General features: G+C 41.3%; 1 protein-coding gene across 14 annotated transcripts in view; it reads left to right on the top strand.

Moving 5' to 3' along the window:
• WNK2 (WNK lysine deficient protein kinase 2) overlaps window positions 1-22,073 on the top strand; it is a 123,229-nt gene that overhangs the window by 40,337 nt on the left and 60,819 nt on the right. For all 14 annotated transcript variants that reach the window (XM_075096647.1, XM_075096653.1, XM_075096651.1 and 11 more), the window contains exons 3-5: window positions 5,847-6,019; window positions 6,988-7,208; window positions 10,676-10,833. In XM_075096647.1, the coding sequence (XP_074952748.1) occupies window positions 5,847-6,019; window positions 6,988-7,208; window positions 10,676-10,833 (552 nt within the window). The remainder of the gene's footprint in view (window positions 1-5,846; window positions 6,020-6,987; window positions 7,209-10,675; window positions 10,834-22,073) is intronic.

A 22,073-nucleotide genomic window follows, 5' to 3' on the forward strand; every position in this document is an offset into this window, starting at 1 on the left:
TGCAGGATGGCTGGGAAGGCTGCTGTCTGTTCCCACGAAGCTGGATATCTCATTATCAAATTTGTGACTGCAGGGCAGACTAGAACTGCACTTCTGTTCATAAATACACAATAAACCTATAGACAGTTACATAGGAGAAAGCTGTCAACTGGTTCCACTGATTTTGTATCTCAAGGTGATAACTGAGAAGAGTAGTTGCAGTACATGAGCAAATGTACAGATTTGGCACGCAGATGTGAAAATGTAATGATTTAAACAGATGTTCATTCTGCTGATTTAGATACTTGATTTCTGTTCCTGTGTCAGAAGTGCCTCTTCAGTTTCCTTTTCTTCATCACTAATATAGGTAAGAAATGTTATAGCTTCTGCATGACAGACGTTAACCCTTCCCTCATTTGCTGACCTGCTGCTCCTTCTTGCTTCACCAGAGATCTTAATCTGTTCTAAAATGAGGACTTTGTCCTGTTAGGCAAAATTAAATAACCATCAGTAAATACAGCTATGTGAGTTTAAGCAGTAAAAACCAAACAAACAGTATTTATAGGCTAGCTAGACCCAGAAGTAGAAGTCCTTAGGCCAAGAAGTCTAGATAAGATACCCAAGTTGTATGCCAGGGAAGGAGACATGCTCATACAAATGTGCGGGTAAGAGCGGAGAGGGTTTTCAGAAGTGTTTAGCAAGGCTATAAGGCATGCAGTGGTCAGCTTGAACCTGTCAGGGCTGGTGAGGGATCTCTGAAAATATCAAAGAGTCTTTTCAGGGTGAGACAGGAAAACTTTGGCTGTCTGAAATCAGCAGTACTGTGGCCTGGGCTTGCTCACTAGTAAGTGTGAGTTTATTCTTAAGTCATTGCTACTTATAGTGTTTGAAGTAGTTTAATTTTTTTAATGTTACTGAAAATTCAAGACTTTAAAAGGAGGAACTTAAACACAGTGAAACTGCAAAGCAGCACAACTTTCTAGTCTGGTAACAGCTGTGTTTCAAACCTTGCTGTTACATAGTTATGGGCATTGCTATGTAAAAAATAATTTTTTTGTGTGTGGTCTTATTTTTATTTCTTTTATCTAATCCCCATTCCTCGTGGGGTGAGAATGTAGTTTATTCCCAAATCTGTTAGACCCTCACAAATAAGTAGGCAAGAAACGACCTCTGTTAAACTTTCTTAGAAATCTTCTGAAGATTCAGGAGAAAGCCAGTTTCTTGCTTGTATAACTTTCAAAGTTTTAGTCAGAGCCCATATGTTACAACCTGGAGGAAATTATGCTTGGGGATGACTAACTGAACATATTCCTGCTGTTAATTTGGGTGTCATTCCAGAAATTTAATTCTCAAGCTTCCCTTTCATTTGTTAACACATTTACTTATTAATTCCAGTCTTTGCTGTTGTTCCCCACTAAGGAACTTAATGAAGGGATAAATTTTATATTAACAAAAAGAGGTATTTATTTGCCCTGCCTGCAACGAGTAGGGAGAAGCAGAGAGCGTATGCATGTTAGATTACCAGATATATGATTTACAGGTAGGAAATTTGCTTTAACATAGCTTCCTGCTGCAAACATCATTTTACTCCAGTCTCTCTGAATGGGTGTGTAATTTACCAGGAGTGAGGCTATAAAGTACTAACTGGGAATTATTTCTTCCTTCCAAAAAGAAGCAAATAACTTTCAGTGGTTTAATGCTTAAAACTGACTATGCAGTTCTAATCTGATTTGCAGCTGGAAAGCTGTGAAAATTAATGAAGAAAAGGTAGCTTACAATTTATAACCTCTACTTACTACTTGTTTAATATCTGTGTGTTAGACAGTGCTTCATAGTGAAGGATACATTGTATAACCCAAACGCATTTAATGCTTGTTTATCTATGTGGCAGGTGAAATCATGGAGCCATAAGCCAGCCAGGTTGTATGTGTGACTGGATGGTGTCTGTGTGACTGGTGATGCTGTGCCCAAGATGCACCATGAGTGCTTGCTGTTGTAGTTTATTCTGGCAGAAGACTCTGTAAGCACTTAACCGCAGGAGCCCAGAGTAGCTGTAATAATTAAATGTCAAATTCTCAACACAGGGTTAGGGCAGCCAACCACAGATCAGTGTGCCTGCACTGGGGAATGCCTTCTTTAACCAGTCTGCTTTATAGCCTGCATGGCAGTGGATGCAATGTCCTGTCAGCTCGTGTTTTGTATGTCTTACTGCTTTTGTTGCTGGTGGGCATGATTCCAGATATGGCATCACAGTAAAATAACAGGCAGTTGATGTGTTTGCGTTGTGTATGTATTTGCAGAACTGGTACATCTAAAGCTCTGAGGGTGGGAAAGCTCGTTGTTACTATGTCCATTCCCTCTGGTGCTCTGATTCCAGCTGTGCCGCTAACAAAATCTGTACTGAAGCCTTTTAAGCTGATGATTCTTCACAGTTTATTAGGATGGAGAAACAAGTTAAATTTACAGATTCTTTCTTAGTAGTAACACAAACTGAGCAGCTGCCTTGCTTCTTGCTTGGTTCTGTTTAATTTCAGTTTGTCTGGAAAACTTGAACCAGCTCAGTGCGATCGCTATGGACTTTTGAAGGTTGAAGTTTATTTTAGAAATCTTGGTGCTAAGTAGTAGGCTTGAGAAGCTTTCAATTATTTGAAATGGAATTACAATGTTGCCTCCTGAGCCAAGACATTGTGTCCTACTGAGGAGGGAAAGAGCCAAGAAGTATGAATGCCTTAAATGGAGAGGAAGTGTGTAGATATCTGCAAATGAATATTGATATCTCCTGGATCATGTTGAGAAAAACATTTTCCAACTTTCAAGTCTCGTGTCTTGAGGAATCTCAGAATAGCAGTATTACCATGAATGCAGTGGAGCAGGCTGAGCAACGAGCTTGGTTGTCAACTTAGTGTGATGTTGCTGTTGCACTTGTGGAGCTATGGAGGAGCAGGCCATTGTGAACAAGGCCTCCTTGTTCAGCTGTACAATGTTGTAAACATCTGCTGCAGATGGCGTGATGGCTGAAGGCTCACTCCTTGGGTGAATCTGGAAACTTGTGCCATTCCCCCAAATTTATCAAAATTTGGGTTATGCAAAGTGATGCCTTAAATCCAGATGAGTGGATGAGGTTTCTTTGGCATGACCTTTCCAAAGAATCCTGTTCCCTATCTTAAAATTTCACGTCCTAAGGTTGTCTCAGACAACCTTACCTTCAGCATAAGGGTGTTTCACCTTGTGTGGATTATATGATTATATGTGGATTATATGATGGGGAATAAGTATCTCTGACCCCATTGAAGGTTTTTTGGGTTTGGATTAAACCCTGAGTGAGTCACATAGTTAAATGGGTGGTTTTGCTACTTCAGAGTAAAAAACAGTTCAACTGTTGAGCCCCTTCAGTAACAGCTTACGCTTTGGCCAATGACTCTTGTGTCAGGATAAGCATAGAGGAATTTAGAAAAGATTGAGTCCTTACGGCACCGGAGACCCCTCCCATGGTGGGGAACACAGCATGTGAGGGCAGCTGCTCTGCCCAAAGCCCTGCCTGTACCTCTTCCCTGCCCTTGCCTCTCCTCTTGAGTGGACCCAGGTGTTCTCCTGAGAAAGACGCTTAGCTATCATTCTGATGGGGGAAAAAAGAATCCAGATTCTTTCTACTGTCATTGTAGAAAAAACACACATTTGATTTCCAGAATCATTTTGTTGCAGTTGCCCAGCTTGCTCTCTTAATACTTTGAATTCAGACAGCAGCCCAAATGATCTGGAGCCCATAATATGTAGAATATACAGAATTTGTTTGTCTACAATGTCAGAAGGATATTTTTAAAAGTTACCGTTAAAGTAGCAGTGGAAAATTTCTCACAGTACTCAGAAATCTGGAAATGAGAGTCAAAGGGTATGGTATTACTTTTTTTTTTAATTAGGAGGTTTTTAAAAAACTGCTGGATCTGTGTCACTGCCTTTTCCTTTCTCTGCTAGCCTACTCTCTGCTCTTCCTGTCTCATGCAAGGACTTGCTCCTTTTCCTCTATAGTAGTGTGTCTGACTTATTCTACAGGGTTTAAATTAAGAGGAAACTCAGCAGTAGGGGAAGAAGTGATGGATTTGAAAGCAATTCTCAGGCTCTTCTGTCCTGGCTCATTAGACAGCCTGCCTTTATTTTATTTTTCTTAAACTTACAAAAAATGCAGTTGGTACACAGCAGCAGAAATACTGCCTTGCTCTCAGCTGTTGGCATTCAGCATGCTGCTGCTTGGCAGCACTGCTGGGTGTGGGGTGCTCCTGGCTGCCCCTGGGGATCTGGGGCCAAAGGGCACCCCACTGTGCCAGCCCAGATGGCTGCTGTTGCTTGGGGCAATGTTAACTCTGATGCTGCTCCATAAAATATAAAGAAAACTGAGAACCTCCTCAGTAGCCACAGTGTAAAATGGAAATGCTTCCCCAACACATGCATACTGCTGGGGAAGGAGGTTTTCTGCTGTCCAAGAAGAGCCAAAGAATCATCATTTCAACCCAGGTTTTACTCTCGTGAAGTCTCTGTGTAAAGCTGACTTGCTTGTAGCCTCAGAAATTTGCATTCCTGTATTGGGTTCTTTGCAATCACAGATGAGGGCAGGCTATCAAAATGGCAGTGGCCTGATCCCTCTGCATGTCGGTTACAAATCAGCTGGGTGCCAATTTAATTCACTACATATATGCTCTTATAAACATGCCTAAGGAAAAGAAAATGCCTGAGGCTAAAATATGAACTAATTAGACTTTGTGATTTGTGATCCTTTGCTTCTGCAAGTAAGAACAGTTGCACAACTGTGCCTTTTAAAGAACAAAAAAGTGTCATTTCTAGGGCAGCATAGGGAAGTTCTCCCAGCCCAGCCAACCATCCAGGTGAGACAAACCAGATGATGACGGTGTGTTCTTCAGTGAAAGTCCTATTTTACTCTTTTACATTGTTGAAAGAGGATACAACGTTCTTGTTGTAGGGACTCCATGTTGCTAGTGAGGTCTGGGCAGCCCAGTAGGCTTCTGCTGACTTGTGGGGAGGAGGAGACAGGCTCTGTGTGTTCCTTGCAGGGTCATTTGACAGCCTGGAGTTTATTGTGAATGCTCCTAAATTGCTCTAGGAAAACCCGAGTAGTAGAACATGACATTCCTCACATTTCTGATCTAAAAGAATAAGTGTTTCCTTGTGGCCAATGTGCAGCTTACAGGAAAGGCTGAAGGACAGCTTTAAATCCTTCCTTTGTCAACTTTAAAGAGAAGCCTGTAAAATTAGGCAGAACAGCAAACATAGAAAAAATAATGATTGGTTTATTGGAGAGGGGTGTTGTTTTAATTCGTCTGCGGAGAAATGGGATGGGCTGTACAGCCCAGTGTGGTTACTGAGGGACCTCACCTGCTGGTCACTGCCATAGCTTTGCAGAAGCTGTCAGGGAAGGTGATAAGCAGTCACAGCTGTAAAAGACAGCAGCAAGTTAGCTGGGAGGACATTCATACCTGGAAGTGAAATCTTGTGTGTGTTAATCTCTCAGATAACGAGCCTCACAAAACCAAAACAAGAAGTAAATAGCTGTGTGTTGATCCATCAAGCCATGGGTGTGCTTATGTTGCCTGAAATATTAATACTGTCATGTAGCATAGCGTAGCACAGACATCTCTTTGTTCAGAGGCAAGTCGTTGTCTTCTTGACACTGGATTTAAGGGGAGTTCATACTAGTTCATACTAGTTCATGCTGCTTATCTCCTACATAAAAGATTTTATAATTATTCTTGATACAAGCATAAAACAAACCTAAAATTCTGAATACCCTAGCAATGCAGTGCCTTTATTTTATTTTTGTACGTTCACTACTAATAGCGTCTTATTTTATGTTATAGGACAGAAAACTCACAAAAGTAGAGAGGCAGAGATTTAAAGAGGAAGCAGAAATGTTGAAAGGTCTACAGCATCCAAACATTGTGAGATTTTATGACTTCTGGGAATCCTGTGTAAAAGGCAAAAGGTGTATCGTGCTGGTTACTGAATTGATGACCTCTGGAACACTGAAGACGTAAGTACTGCACTCCTGGTTAGGAGGCTAACAATAGTGATGGAAATTTTTAGAAAAATCCTACTCTCATATTCTGAAAAAAGGCTTCTCCAGTTAAAAGAAAAAAAAATGGATCTGTCCTCTGGTGTCTGTCATTTGTCCCTGCATTTGAACTGCATTGATTTGACAGGAAGGATTCTGGCCTCCATCTCTTTTCCTGCTCTTCTGTTTCAGTTACGCAGCTAGAAGCTGTTCTCTGGTGTGTTTCATCTTCTGCCTGTGACATATTCATTTGTCAGGGTGATTGCTTTTGTGCTTGTATTTGCATGTTTTGTTAGAAAATTCAGATAGAACAGCACTTGAATGGTAGAATCTCTTTTTGAAGCAGAAGGTGGCTCTAGGTTACCTACTAAACAATATTAACTAATAGCTTTTGGTACTGACAGTCCTGTTAAGGTTGATATAAAACATTTGGCAATGAATTTTGGAACAGATTTTCAGCCCCAATGGGAGCAGTACTCATCACTGCATATATCCAGTGTGCTACTGTGCCAGTGCATTAGCAGGTTTTAAATTTTTCTGAAACGTACTCTTCCAATCAGTGTTTTAAGTAAATGGAAAAATGTAGATCATGGTGCAGAGGTCCAAGTCTTGTGGTTAACATTAAACTTCAGTATTCTTCTGATTTGAATATATGAAACATATTATGAAGCTGTTTTCTGAATGAAGTGAATTGCTGTACTATTAGATTTGCAGATATTTGGTTCTGTTTGCACTAAAAATGCTTATTATCTTCCTCCCTAAAAATGAATGCTCTAATTCCTTCTTTGAAAAGATCTTTCTTTTAATTTTGTGGTATTTCTGAGCTGCTATTCTGGCATCTAATAAGGGGCTTTTATCCAGAATGGGGTTTCAGCTGTCAAAGTCACTAGAATCTCAAATAACACTTCATTTTCTTATAACCACTTCTGAGTATGTTTGTGCTCTAGGTATCTGAAGAGATTTAAAGTGATGAAACCAAAAGTCCTGCGTAGTTGGTGCCGGCAAATCCTGAAGGGTCTTCTTTTCTTGCACACAAGAACTCCACCAATAATTCACAGAGACTTAAAATGTGACAATATTTTTATTACTGGACCAACTGGATCTGTGAAAATAGGAGACTTGGGTCTGGCAACCCTCAAGAGAGCTTCGTTTGCCAAAAGTGTAATAGGTAATCCCCCTGTTCTCCTTGGCTTCCTTCTGTTTGTATGGTGGTTGTCTCTTTAATATTTCTTTTGGATTTTGCAGTAGTGTTTTTTTCACTTGTAGGTTGGTAGTAGAGATTAAAGTGGGTTTGTGACCTTTATACCACTATAAAAATCTCAATCAGGAGATGGTATCATGACTTCCTCTTCTCCTTCCTTCTGTATTACACTGGTAAAACACTTTTTTCTTGTTTAACTGAAATATTACTTGGTATCCAAAAATCCTTCCCCTCTCTCCTTCAAAAGGAGCAGCAAGGGTTCTCAGCAGCTTGTGTGCATCATCTGCCTGAGAACAGGCTCAGTGCCTGCTGAGGGAGGAGAGGGAAGAGGAAGGATGTCCTGATCTCTCCCTAACCAGGGAGTGTTGCAAAAGCTTGTGAAAGCCCCCGGGAATTCTTCTGCTTCCAGTGATGCTGGGATAAGGATGGTTACTTTTGCTGAAGGAGAGAGGCAGTATTGCCCTGCAGAGCTGGGTTTCTCTCCTTTGCAGAGAGGTCATAGGGGAGCTGGTCTGGCTGGAACCACCTTATCCCCGTTTACTGGGGCATCAGCAAAACAAACTGCTTCCGCAGGCAGCTGCAGAGCTTGTCCCTGCCTTGATGCTGTCCTGTCAGGGTTCTGCTGAAACATAATCTGCAATTTATTAAAAATCAGTAGGTACAAAGTTAAAAGAAATTTCCACTAGGATATGCAATAGTTGAGGCCCTTAGGTAGTGCCCACATGAGGAGTGTTAGAACTTGGTTTTGCCTGAACTGGGAGGATGTTTTATGAATGCCTGTAGAAGGACAAAAGTTAAATTTCATGTTTTCTGTGTAAATATAAAGTTTTCCTGAGTTCTCAGCCAATTTGTTTTGCAAGATTCTGTAGCAAATTTCCGTTGTTCAGATCTGTAGGTGATGGTTCCAGGAAGCTGCAAATTCCTGAGAAATGTTGCTGAAAGTAAGGGAAGTTATCATGCACATAGCTGTATTTCCGCTTACAATATAAATGGAAATTAGATTCTAGGTAATTAGCGTTAGCGAACTGATAATGACAACTACTGTTCCCTTACTATATATGAAGATAGCATCCCATCTTTCAAGCAGTAGTTGCTTCAATAATTAAGCATCTCAAATTTTCAGAGATTATAATCTTTACAATTATTTGTACAAAAGAATCAACCTTAATGCTTAGGGAGCCCAGTATTGTTGAAGCCAAAATGATAGAAATTTTGGGTATGTGCTTGGCTACTGAGGGTCTGCTTAACCTTGTTGATTTTAGTGAAATCATGTTGGTTTATATCCGTTAGGTTTCTCTGGTTTTAACATGTAATAATTGCTGGCCTTTTTTTTTTATGGTTAGGGTCAGTATTTCTTCACGTAGTTTTTTTGCAATAACAATTGTCCATGGGACATAATGGAATTCACTACTGAAAAAGGTGGCAGGTTGCATTCATTTTGGGAATATAACCAAGCTTATCTTTTTCATGAGTAGTGCTGCTCCAAGGAAGGAATTAGGAGGGCTTGGAAACACTGAGATGAGTAATTCTGCGCAGTCTGTAGATGTAATATCTTTAAAGGAATATTAGTAGCTGCAATTTTACATAGGTCTGACCTGAATGAAGTCAGCATGGCTGAGGTCCAATTTTTCCCTTGCTGCATTCATGCCATCACTGATGCTCATCTGACCTTGCAATGTATCTCTGCAGGGATCTGAGCCAGGGCAAAACTCCTTCTGCCAAGAGGAGTTGAATAGATGCTGAGTGGCTTTACATTTAGGTGGTCTGTTTTGTTTAAGGATACTTGTATGTATTCCTTCCCACCCCCAAGGCGGGGGGGGGGAGGGGAATGTAATTTTCATGCTATTTTGAAATGGTGTCAAGAATTTAATTTGCTTCTTAGACTATTGCTATTGCTTTTTTCGGATTTGCTTTAAATGCTCCATAATTCATGAGATTCACTCCTGCCTCTGAATCTTGTTCCTTCTAAAACAAGGTAGCAGCTCCAAAAAACATTCTCTATGGCAGTTGTTAACCATTTCAGAGCAGCAGCCATGGCCTATGTGACAGCTGGGAGTAAAACCTTAAGCTTTCACAAGATGGCTCTACTTGATTTACAAAGGCTGAAGGAATTGTGTCTTTGAGGCAGAAGGAACATAAACAAGGGGAGAGACAGTTCCCAAATTTGGCAAAATGAATTTTACAGAAATGCTTGTGCTGAGGTTTTAGAAGTTAGGCCAAGCCTACTTCAGAAAACGTACAAAAGCAGAGGTTTTACTAATGGACCCTAATTTTGAGAGACATCATTTATGTTGCCATTAAAAAAAAAAAAACCAACCTTACATCAAGTCCCCAAACATATGAGAACTATTTTTTCCCAGTGTATGTTACTTAGAGTTGTGCTTTTGCTGCTGAAGTAGAAATGTCATAACAAAAAACTAATGGACCCATCAGGCTGCTGCGGGGCTCTGGGGTGGGTGCTGAGGTGGTGGCTTCTGCTGGGCTGGATGGGCAGAGTTTGGCATGTCCTTCATGTACTCCGAGACCTCTCACTGGCTTGCTGGTCCTCTCCCACAATGCACAACTGCATTGATATCTTCCTTCATCGTTTCTAAATGTATAAAGGAAATAAATTAGTCTTGACTCCTAAGCATAAATTACATTGCAAGATACAGTTCCTGGAATAAATTACCTAAGTGTTAATTTTTTTCCCTTTTGCTTTATAAGACCACACTTTTTCAGAGTACTTTGCTGTGCAAACGTTGCAGGCATTGTAAGTTGCCACTTGTCATAAAGCTGCAAATTCCCATTATGAAGCAATAAGTACAGTGCTTAATATTTATCCAGTTGCATCAGATTTCTGACACCCTAATCCCTGTTGAGTAGGACCTTGTTCTGTGAGTAGCCTCATTGATTTATCCCACTAAACCGGTGACAGAATTATGTTTAATGTTTTGTGCGTGACTTGGTAGGTGATTTGTGATACCACTTTCTTTCAAAGTGCTGTCTGTCTGCTGGGTTGTTGCTATGTATCTCTGGACGAGAAAAAAAGTTTTTTGGTTATTTTCTCCTTTTTCACTTCCAGAAGCCTGTAGACATTGTCTCTTCACCCAGAAAAAAAGAAACCATTTCATGGCTTCCAGTATGGTTGGGCAATGTGCCATACCTCATTCTCTTGTTAATTCTTGAAATTTTGATACTTTTTCTTGTTTTTCTCCACCCCCATCTTCTCCCTTGTATTACCAGTTGAGCCATGGATATGTAAGTGTGTGACCTTGGGTTTCTTCCCTGGAGGATGCTTGAGCTTATTCTAGTTATTTCCCTCTTTCAAAATAATCTTGCATGCACCCTTACACAGCTCTAATGGTCATACTTCTTAGAGGCAAAAAAGATTATGGTTAAAGCCATTTAGCCTTTATCAAAAATTTACATTCTTTTTGTGCGTGTCTGTGTAGGTACACCAGAATTTATGGCCCCGGAAATGTATGAGGAACACTATGATGAATCTGTGGATGTCTATGCTTTTGGAATGTGCATGTTAGAAATGGCTACCTCAGAATACCCTTACTCAGAATGCCAGAATGCTGCTCAAATTTACCGGAAAGTAACCTGTGTGAGTAAATGTTCTTAATTTGCATTGGGATTTTGTAATTTGAAAGTTTAAAACGTATTTCGATGAGGTGTCAGTACTGTTGAATGTATAGTATGTTGTAGAAGTTGAGGTATCTGAGTTCTGGGTTACACAAACCTACTGTAGGTCTATTTGTAAGCTTGCAATTCCATGGTTGGATGGTGTTTGACTGTACTGCAGCTGCATAAAATATTTTCAGTAATCTTTGTTGCTGAATTTGTCTCCATCAGCCAAAAATACATAGAACTTGGGAAGAATGAGCAGGCAAAAATCTTTAGTCTTGCTGCCTAAATGGGGACTTTTCAGACTTGATCAAGTTTCCCACAAAGCTAAAAGGACTTTTAGGTAACAGCCTAAATACTTACTTATATGGTGAAGGATGTTTGATTCACGCTTCCAGCACAGATTCTCTGTTTGTATGTGTAACAAACTATCTGAAGATATAGAAGGGGAAAGATATCAATGTTTAGTTTGGGAGTCAGCCAGAGGAGCTTTATTTCTGCATTTTGGAACTCTGCAAAGTCCAAGTTCCTATCCCCAGATAGGAACCGTGGAAATGGGTTTGCAACATTTGCAGGTGAGGTTAGGCTGGAGAAGTCAGTCTAAAATAATGTATACACTGATTAAAATACCCTCTCCAACATTCTCACCCCCAGGTGATAAATGTGTTTGTCCACATGAGCTGTACTGCAAACTCCTGAAAAAACTCCTCAGTCTGTAAGATGCTATGCTATCAGATTGCAAATCACTAACTGCAGAGAAATGAGGCTTGCCAAAGGCGTTGGCAGCTATGGTTATATTCTGTTCTGCTTGGTTAAGTGAAACCAAGGGTAGATCATGTTAAGAAGGCTGGTTTTTCAAAGATTTTCCCAGGTACTACTTTCCATCTGGTTGCTACAAAAGACAGAAGTGAGCTGTGTGTTTTGGCCCTCTAGAATCACCGAAAGATGGAGTGTGCACTGGATATAGAGATAGTTTCATTGGATACCCAAACACTCGCATGTGCCAAATGATGTGTTTATGTGCAATTTAATTTTTATAGGTATAGTCTGTATTGTTCAGTATCTGTCTTTTCCCACCACTGAAGACCGGGATACTGGGAAGTTGGTGCTCTTGTTGTATATTGCTGTGCTAACCAGCTGTGACGATGCTAAGCTGGTGGGAGAGGGAGCATGCAAACAATTCAGGTGTCTGTGTTTGAAAGTTGAAGTCAGTGTCACAAGACACAGGAGGATGTCCCTGCTGGAAATGAGAGAGATGCCATGACTTTCTGAAAGCAGGAGGACACACGTGAAGAGGGGAAAGTAGCTTTATCCCATGTTCGTGTAAACTGTTGCAAGCTGACATCTGTAGCTTGGTAGAGCTGAATCTTTCCTGATGAACCACAACCCTGGTTTCTAGTAGTTTAGCTCTTCCTAGGGTGTTCCTGTGAACCCATATCTACTAGGAAATAATTAAAGAAAAAGGCAACCGAGGCTGCTTAGCAGTGCAGATAACTTAATTGCTACAGCCGGAGCAGCTCCCTGTGGGGCTTTAGTGAAGGGAGTGTGTGCAGAGATAAGTCTGCTGTGTTACTGACTGCAGGGCATTCTGCTCTGCACTATGCGCTGGCTGGAAATGCGTGCTACATCTTCTAAAAGGGTGAAATAGGTTTGATGGCTTAGTGGAGTTGCTTGTCTGAATCCTTATGAGGATGGCTGCTTGTTCCACATCATCATTCCATAGTGCTTTATCACATTGTTATTCCATTCACTCCTCCCCTTCAAGGAAAAGTTTATGTTGTTTGGCACGACGACTTGCTGGCTTCATTTAGGTATGTAGTCCTTCAGATGTGCTCTAAATGCCATCTATGTAGCTTAGGAGATACCTCCCTGGGCTCTAAACCTTCACGTGGTGACAACAGGAGTTTCTTCTAATTTTAGGCTCTGGGGTCTCATCTCCTGGATGTGATTTGATCTTGTAATCCTAGATCTTGAGTGGCTTTCATGAGAAGTGTAGGGTGTGTCACCTGCTGCCTTGGACAGGTGTTGCATGAGCAGCATGCCTCACTTGTGGAGCTGCCATCACGATTAACTGATGCTAAGACGACATGGGTATGTGTGTATGCCTTTAGAGCCACAAATAATATAGATGTCTTCCATTGCTCCGATACCCGGAGAAACTCTGTGTACAACTCTTAGCCATCTGGAATATTGGTAATTAAGACTTCGTAGGACTCCTAAGACTCATTTATCAAAGCAAGGTCCAAGATGGCAAAGAATAATGATTAATCGGAGGATTCCTAATTAGATGTTTTATTTCAATTTGCAGGCTTAAGTAGTCATTTTTTTAAACACTGATGGAAGCCTGAACCAGATAATTTTCTGTGGCAATAACCTTTACATAGCTGAAGATTGTATGGTAAATTATTATAACTTTGTAAACTGGTCTTATACTAGCAACTTTAGAGAGATGGAAAATAATGCTTATCATGAAGGAAGAGTAATGGCACAGATGATGTTGAAAAGTCATTTTATTACTTGTAAGGGGTATTTTTGAAACAGCTGTCTAGCAGGGAACGCTGAGGCAGAAAGCATCAGGGACAGACATGGAGGGTGTGTTTACTGCTGTTCTCAGGTGAACTCAGGGAAGTAGCAGTGGGAGCAAAGGCACCGGGATTCCTTAGATGGAAAAATTGGCATTTAATGTTGTTCCAAGGAAAGGGTTAACCAGCTCTAGGGGGAGGGAAGAAGCCCTGTCAAATGCTGTGAGCTGCATGAACTGTCAGGCACGGAAGAGGAGCAGTGGGTGGACCTCTTGGTGAGGGTGCAAGAAGGGCAGCAGGCACCCGGGGGAAATCCCCAGTCCCAGAAAGAACCTCTCTGGTGGCTCAACAGCTTCTCTAGAGGAGCTGCATCCACAGAAGAGCTGGCGACAGGAAGGGACCCTGCTTCAGTCTGCGTGAGTCACTCAGCCAGCACTGCACGGACTGAGGGAAGATGCTGTTGCTGCTGTTGAGGTGTAGGCATTTTAGGGTATGGGGTCCCTCCACCATGTCCTGAGCTATCACCTAATAGTAGGGTCTGCCCCGTGAGCTAGGGCTTTGATGTTTTACAGATGAAAACATTTTAAAATCACTTTTCGTGAAGAGTTAGGGTTGGTCTTGCAGCAGCTATTGCTAGGTTTTACTAGACTGAAATTTAGTGTTGACTAAAACCAAGAGGCTGAATTACACCATTTTCTCAGTGTGAGATGAGGTTTGGGGCTCTCACTGGAGCAGAAGGTGGCCCTGAACTTCCCAGATGGAGGGCATCAATGGTGCAGCACTCCTGAATGCTGTCATGTATTTCAGCTTGTCAGTGAGAAATTTAACTAAATTTTTATTAAATTGGGTTTTTTTCACCAGAGGTGTAAATGCTATTTTTAGTCTTAAACTGAAGGACGATGTAATGTAAAAATGTGATTGCTGTCTAGTTTCCTGATGCTTTTATTTTAAAAATATAAAATAACTGACTTCTGCCTTGGGCTCAGCGTTGTGGTGGCAACCACAGGAGGTGCTAATAGCATCTAAAAGGGTTGGAATTGTTTGCTAGTGTTTGCGCCAAGCAAACAATTGCTTGCTAGTGAAGGTATAATAACCACCTTATTCTTTAGACTGCCGCTGAACTTACTTTGGATTATGCTTGGATGTACATTCCCTCTGCTTCCCAGCACAGTCAGCGTATTACTTCGGTTTTGCCATTATAACACCTTTTTCAATTGTTTTTACTGTATCCTAATACTCTGTCAAACTCTTGCCTGCTTTTAGCACGTAAGATACATCTGAAGTCACAGGTGTTTGTCACATGCATTGGTATTCCTTACTGGTACAGAAAATAGAAACATTACCTTTCTGAGATGTTACGATTTTGTGCTAAGATGTTATGCATGTCTGTAGTGTAAGATTATTATGCTTATTTATTTCAGTGACCTTTTAGTCTAACTGCTCATATTCTCATGGACTGTTGCTTTAGTTTTCTACTCTTGCTTTTACATATGTGTAGCTGTATGTATTAATAGTCAGGATGAAGTGGCAGTCATTTCCTAAGCCTCTTTCCTAATGTACAGGGGGATTCATTTCTTTGCCAGATTAGACATGCATGTTATGGTTTGTCACCTCTCTGCACTTTCACCCTGGATTCTGGAGTGTAAACATTAAAAAAGTGGATATGTAACATAAATAGAAAATACATACTTTTCAAGCAACAGGTCCAAGCCACATTTACTGTAGTTAACTTTGAAGTGATTTCCTGGTCAGCATGTTTGCAGTGACCTTCATGCTGATGCCATAATCTCATTTTCCATGCATAACTTGATGGCTCTTCTTAATCAGATTTTTTTGTTTGATCATTCTGCCAAGTGATGTTGATGTAGACAATAGGCATATTAAGTGGCAAAACATTGGAATCTGTGACCTTCCCATGCAGCTCCAGTCCAATGTTTTCTTACTGATGCACTGCAGACTGCATAGCAGACCAGCTGCATCTGCCATGGTGACCTCGCCAGGTTTAGCAGCACAAACCTGTGCTTTTAAACAACCCACATGTTTATATTGTTCAGTTTTGCATTTTAAGTTTTCATGTTTTCATGTTGTTTCCTTTTTTATACCTGTACTGAATGTTTTCTCAACATTCACAGACTGTATCGTATATTGCTCGTACAGGTAGAATAAATGCTATAGCTGTAGCACAGCAACAACAGAAATGGTGTTATGAGTGTCATTGCACTGAGATTTTGTGAGTTTCAGGTATTTTCTTAGGTCTGCAGATAATCTTAGATTAGCATTAGGATTTAGTACCATTTTGGAGTGAAATAGAGACGAGTGTATAACTGCATGCAGCGATCTTGCTGCTGAATGTCATGGAACAAAATCCTGACAAAATTGAGAATTTCTCCATTTTATTGACTTCAAAGAGTGTGGTAGAGAGGAATTTCAGTTGGAAACATGATTTCAGGTATTTTGGAAGAAGAGGTTTTTTCCTTTTCTAGTAACTACATGAGTCTAGAGACCACCTTCAGGTAGAAGGTGGAGTTTTAGTCTGAAGTAGACTATATCTAGACTAGGAGGGTACGTCCCAGGTAAAAGGAAAGCCTTTAGAAAAATTACTGGCTGACATGGGTCAGACTTCACATTGATTAGTTTGGCATACACTGTGCATCTTATAAAGCATTGTGTGTTACTCTTTCAAAAGCATGCTCTGCTGATGGAAAAATGACAAGTGGCTACTTTTAGACCTCTGAAAAACAAGCTTCACGTTTTTGCCCCCAATATAAAGGTTAAAATTTTCATGTCCTAGATGTGCCTGACTGTAGACTCAAATATCATGTACTGGAGTGCAATGTATTTCAAATCACTTCAGAAAAGGGTGAGGAGACTGAGTGATGGTGATGGATTCCAAGTAAATAATCGTGTTCAAGACAGAGAAATTCTTAAAAGGGAAATTATTTGATGACCTCTCATTTTGCTCTTGGATTTTATATATATACACACACACATGTATATATATTAGCATTAAAAGAATTTGTATTAAAATACCCCAATGCATCTTACATCAAACAGTTAGCCCTACAATTCAGATGCAGTGGTGTTGAAGTCATTTTTGTTTACAAGGTGGCTGTACAGTTTTCAAACTGTCATGGATAATTCCTTAGCTAATATACTTTGAACTTTGGTGCCATGTTTCCTTGGGAATGCTCAGGAAAGACAGATGGCTTTTGTATAAATGAATGAGATGAGTCCTTTAACTGCAAATAGAAACCCATGTTTTGCATAACCCCCCTTCATTATCAGGAGGCTGGTAAGCATCAGGTCACAGTGCTGTAGGGAGGGTTTGCAGCATTACAATGAGACGGCCTAGGAGATTTTAATGAAGAGTAAGGAGCAAAAGCATGCTATAGCATATGGGCATTGAGAAAACACTTTTGCAAAGCAGTTCTTTTTCAGTACTTTGCGCGTATTTTGTCCTTGTTTGTTTTAGTCATCTATTCATAGCCTAGCTGTTCAGTAGATTATACAATAGATGTTTGGAGAGGAGTCAGTGTTCCTTCAAAAGATGTTGAAAGTAGAATGGTGTTTGGAGGAGATGATTTATTTTTTTTGTGGAAGCAATTTGTAAGGTCAAAAATAGGGGCCAGTCATCAGGGATCTGTCAAAAGGATCATTTGCAGGCAAACCTAACTTCTACATGCCCAATATACCTTGCCCAGCTCAATCCCAGTCATGTCAGAGTTCCAGTCAAACCATGTAAAATGAAGATTGCTCATGAATTCTGGAAAAGAAAATATGCCTTATGCTGTTTGTGTGTCTCATATGCTCAGTTTGTGTTAAGATACCCATGAAGCACTCTGCAATTATAAAAAGCAATTGGCAGGTACCCTTGAGAGCACAGATACGTAAGCAATATATTCCTCTAGGTAACTGAAAGTTCTTAGAATAGTATGATGAAAGTTGCCTCTACTACCTTGCTGGGGGGAGTTTTGGTGTTTTGGGGTGTTTGGTGGGGTTTTTTCCAAGTTAAAATGATACTGATGCGTATTTGTGGGATATTTTTCAGTAAATATTAAGCTATATAAGATGACAGTCTTTATTATCCATTCTTCCTGATAAGTGTCACTAAGATGGAAATCAATGGTTTCCTGTAGCAAACTAGACCGTTCAAAAATGTAGAGGTTTGTCCTATTGCTTTCCCTTGTGAACTGAAGATTTCTTCAAACTCCTCCCCATCAGAGAACACAGTAGGCTCCTGTAGGTTTAGGGTGTATTAGGTTATAGATGATTCATGCTAAAAGTGTCTTTTGGTACTTCTTTGTTTTCTTTCATTTCTAATTCAGGTATCAGAGCTCTCTTAAACACTCTTGACATACTCTGGTGTGCTTTTGCTTGTTTTGAGCAAGCCTGGGCTTTGGTAGGCTAGACACTCCCTGTCGTTCTGGCATATTTTTCTAATATACAAAATTTGAACCCTCATCTCATAAGCAAGATTTAGGTTTGCTTAAGCAAATAATTCTTTTTAGTGGGTCACAGCCAGTGAGCCACGTGTATGGATTATTTTGTTTTATTCCCACAAGGAATGGTTTTTTTTATGGATCTCAGCAGCTGTCTGCCTCGGCAAAACTGGGAAGCTGAGTCTTTGTAGGACTACTCCATCATTTTTTTCCCCCCCCAAAATTTATTAATTACGTATTTCACTCTTGAGTTTTAAGATGAGAAGGGATTAGTTGACCTTACATGAATAAATAAATAAATCCAAGTTTAAAGTCGAATCTGAGGCTTGAATGGCAACATAATGTTAATAAAAAGATAAAATATAATCTGACACTAGAATACTCGGAAATTCTTAGAGAGGTGCCAGCCCTCATTGAAATTCACCCATAAAATTTATTCAAGACTAAATGCAACAAAGTGCTTGCAGACACTTTCTGAAATACATAATTTCTTTATTTCTATCCAAGGCAGCATCAGGTGAGCCAAAATGCCACTCATCAGGACTTCAGGTCTCCTTATCTGCCACTGCATGATCTATTATTTACTGTTCTTTGAGGGGGAAACTTTAAAAGGATTTGAATGGAGTTCAATGTCCAAATCCCATTCAGTTATGTGCTTAATCAACTTCTGGGTTTTTTAGGGACAGGAAATCATGTTTCCTTTTTATTCTTCTTGACTTCATTGAAAATACTTGGGTCCTTAAGTAATAGGGTCTAACTGCAGAATCTGTTCCCAATTTAATTTTGTCAAATTCCCATTCATATGCATCATGTTTTAGTAGGTAGAGATGTTAACTTGTTTTTAAAACAGGATGAATTTTTTTGTGATTTTTTTTTTTAGCTGAACATCACAAAAAGGATAACTTCTGTTGCCACTCTTTTCATCTGTAGCTGAATATATACATGAAAAGTATTCACAGGAAATCTTCTGTTGAACTGAATGGAAAGAATTACCAGTATTACAGGTGTTGGGTATTTGGTAGTTGCTCCTACATTGTTTGACAAGGAGAGCAGTAAGGTGGCCTTACTGGAAATGATGTTGCTCCTACCAGAACATCACTTCTTCCCTGCCTGCAACCTGGCATCAGAAGAAATTTTAAGCCTGGGCTTTGAAAAAGCACAGCTGGATGTATGTGTTAACTGCCCAGCTGTTGCTGGTAATTATTTTTTTAGTATATTTTGATTACATGTACAGAAAGATGACATTATATATAAACTGTTATTTAGCCTGAGAACTTGCATACTATTACTTCTATAGTCTCTCTTTACGTGGGTAAGATATATGTTATTTTAATTAAGAGGCTTTATACCCTGAAGGAGGGTCATGCTGAGTTAAGATTTTGGTCCTGAAATATTAGAAAGTAGGGAGAAATAACCTATGATTGCCCTAGAAGTGTGTGCGGTTTTGACACAGGTGGTGGAGGAGCTAACAAGGGGAGATGTGCTGCTGGACCTTATACTAACAAACAAAGAAGGTCTGGTTGAGGATGTGAGGATTAGGGGTAGCCTTGGCTGCAGTGACCATGAGATGGTCAAGTTCAGGTTCCTATGTGGTAGAAGCAGGGTGACAAGTAGGATTACAACCCTGGACTTCAGGACAGCTAACTTTGGCCTCTTCAAAGACCTGCTTGGAGGAATCCCATGGGCTAGGGCTCTAGAAGGCAGGGGGGTCCAAGAGAACTGGCCAATATCCAAGTACCGCTTCCTCTGAGCTCAAGATCGGTGCACCCCTTTGAGGAAGAAGTCAAGCAAAGGAGCCAGGAGACCCACATGGATGAGCAAAGAGCTTCTAGGAAACTCAAATGGAAGAAAGGTTTACAGTATGTGGAAAAAGGAGCTGGCCACTTGGAAGGAATATAGGAATGTTGTTAGGGTATGCAGAGTGCAATGAAGGCGGCCAAGGCACACTAGAAACTAAATCTGGCAAGGGATATCAAGGATAACAAGAAGGGCTTCTTCAGATACATCAGTAGTAAAAGAAAGACTGGGGAAACTGGGCCCGCTGCTGAACAAGGCGGGTCCCCTGGATATGCAACATGCAGAGAAGGCAGAGTTACTGAATGCCTTCTTTGCTTCAGTCTTAACTGGTAAGGCTGGTCCTCAGGCATCCCAGCCCCCAGAGGAGAGAGAAAATTTGAAAAAAGGAAGACTTCCCTTTGGTTGAGGAGGATAGGGTTAGAGATCATTTAGGCAAATGGGATCCTCACAAATCCAAGGGCCCCAAGGGGATGCACCCACAAGTGCTGAGGGAGCTGGCAGATGCTGTTGCTAAGCCACTCTCCATCTTTGAAAGGTCACGGAGGACAGGAGGGGGTAGCCAATGTCGCTCCAGTCTTCAAAAAGGGCAAGAAGGAGGCCCCAGGAAACTATAGGCCAGTCAGCCTCACCTCCATCCCTGCAAAGCTGATGGAAAAGTTTATCCTGGAAGTCATCTCTAGCCATGTAGAGGAGAAGAAGGTTATCAGAACTAGTCAACATGGATTCACCAAGGGGAGGTCACGCTTGACCAACCTGATAGCCTTCTATGATGGCATGACTGGCTGGGTAGATGAAAGGAGAGCAGTGGATGTTGTTGACCTCGACTTCAGCAAGGCTTTTGACACTCTCCCATAATGTCCTCACAGGTAAGCGTAAGAAGTGTGGGTTAGATGAGTGGACAGTGAAGTGGATTGACAACTGTCTGAATGGCAGAGCTCAGAGGGCTGTGATCAATGGGGCAGAGTCTGGATGGAGGTCTGTCACTAGTGGTGTTCCCCAGGGGTCTGTGCTGGGTCCAGTCCTGTTCAACGTATTCATCAATGACCTGGATGATAGGATAGAGTGTAACCTCAGCAAGTTTGCGGATGATACAAAAGTGGGAGGAGTGGCTGATACACCAGAAGGCTGTGCTGCCATCCAACGAGACCTGGACAGGCTGGAGAGCTGGGCCGAGGGAACCTCATGGAATTCAACAAGAGGAAGTGTCCTGCACGTGGGGAGGAACAACCCCATGTACCGGTACAGGTTGGGGGTTGGCCTATTGGAAAGCAGCTGTGCTGAGAAGGACCTGGGAGTGCTGGTGGACAGCAAGTTGAACATGTGCCAGCAATGTGCCCTTGTGGTCAAGAAGGCTGATGGTATCCTGGGGTGCAAAGGAGTGTGGCCAGCAGGTCGAGGGAGGTTATCCTCCCCCTCTACTCTGCCCTAGTGAGGCCACATCTTGGAGTACTGTGTCCAGTTTTGGCTTCCCGGTTCAGGAAAGAGAGGGAACTACTGGACAGAGTCCAGCAGAGAGCTACCAAGATGATCAGGATCAGGGGACTGGAGGATCTCTCTTATGAGGAAAGGGTGAGAGGCCTGAGTTTGTTTAGCCTGGAGGAGAGAAGACTGAGGGGGTTCTTATCAGTGCTTATAAATATCTAAAGGGTGGATGTCAAGAGGATGGGGGCAGACTCTTTTCAGTAGTGCCCAGTGGCAGGACAAGGGGCAATGGGCACAAGTTGGAACACAGGCAGTCCCACCTGAATATGAGGAAAAACTTCTTTACTTTGAGGGTGACAGAGCAGTGGAACAGGTTGCCCAGAGAGGTTGTGGAGTCTCCTTCCCTGGAGACATTCCAAATCTGCCTGGACGTGGTCCTGTGCCCCCCTGCTCTAGATGTACCTGCTCAGGCAGTGGGGTTGGACAAGATGATCTGCAGAGGTCCCTTCTATTCTGTGATTCTGGGTGTTTCTTTTAAATAGTCTCTGTCATCTTAAAACAACCCCACCTGGCCTGAAAGAAATGCAAACTATTCCTGTTACACTTACGTCAAGCCTAAGCTCCCTACGTGGAGAAGTGGGTTCTGCTTCTCTAAGTTTTCTTCTGCAATGAACAGTTGGGTTTTCTCCTTGAAAGTCCATGCTCACAGTTTACCTGTTCCAGCTCTAGAACTGAACAGTATTCTTAGCAAAACTGTTAACATTTGACAGAGGTTTAACTTGATTTATAGGTTACACCTGCTTTGCCACTCATTCCTGATGAGATTCTGACAATGTGCTGGGGAAATGTGAGAGCTACACAGAACTGCTGGGCATATTCTCCTGCTCCCCTACCTGATTTTGGGGTTTGACTGGGGTTTGGGGTTTGTTTGGTTTTTTTGGGGGGGTGGGGGCGGGGTGTCAGTGTGTTGGAGACATAAAAGGGCAAAAGATTCATGGGAAACAGGAATATGGAATATTCCAATGAATTTTTTACTCATT

This window comes from Phalacrocorax aristotelis, chromosome 6 (assembly GCF_949628215.1).
Source record: "Phalacrocorax aristotelis chromosome 6, bGulAri2.1, whole genome shotgun sequence".
In the NCBI taxonomy this organism is placed as follows: Eukaryota; Metazoa; Chordata; class Aves; order Suliformes; family Phalacrocoracidae; genus Phalacrocorax; species Phalacrocorax aristotelis.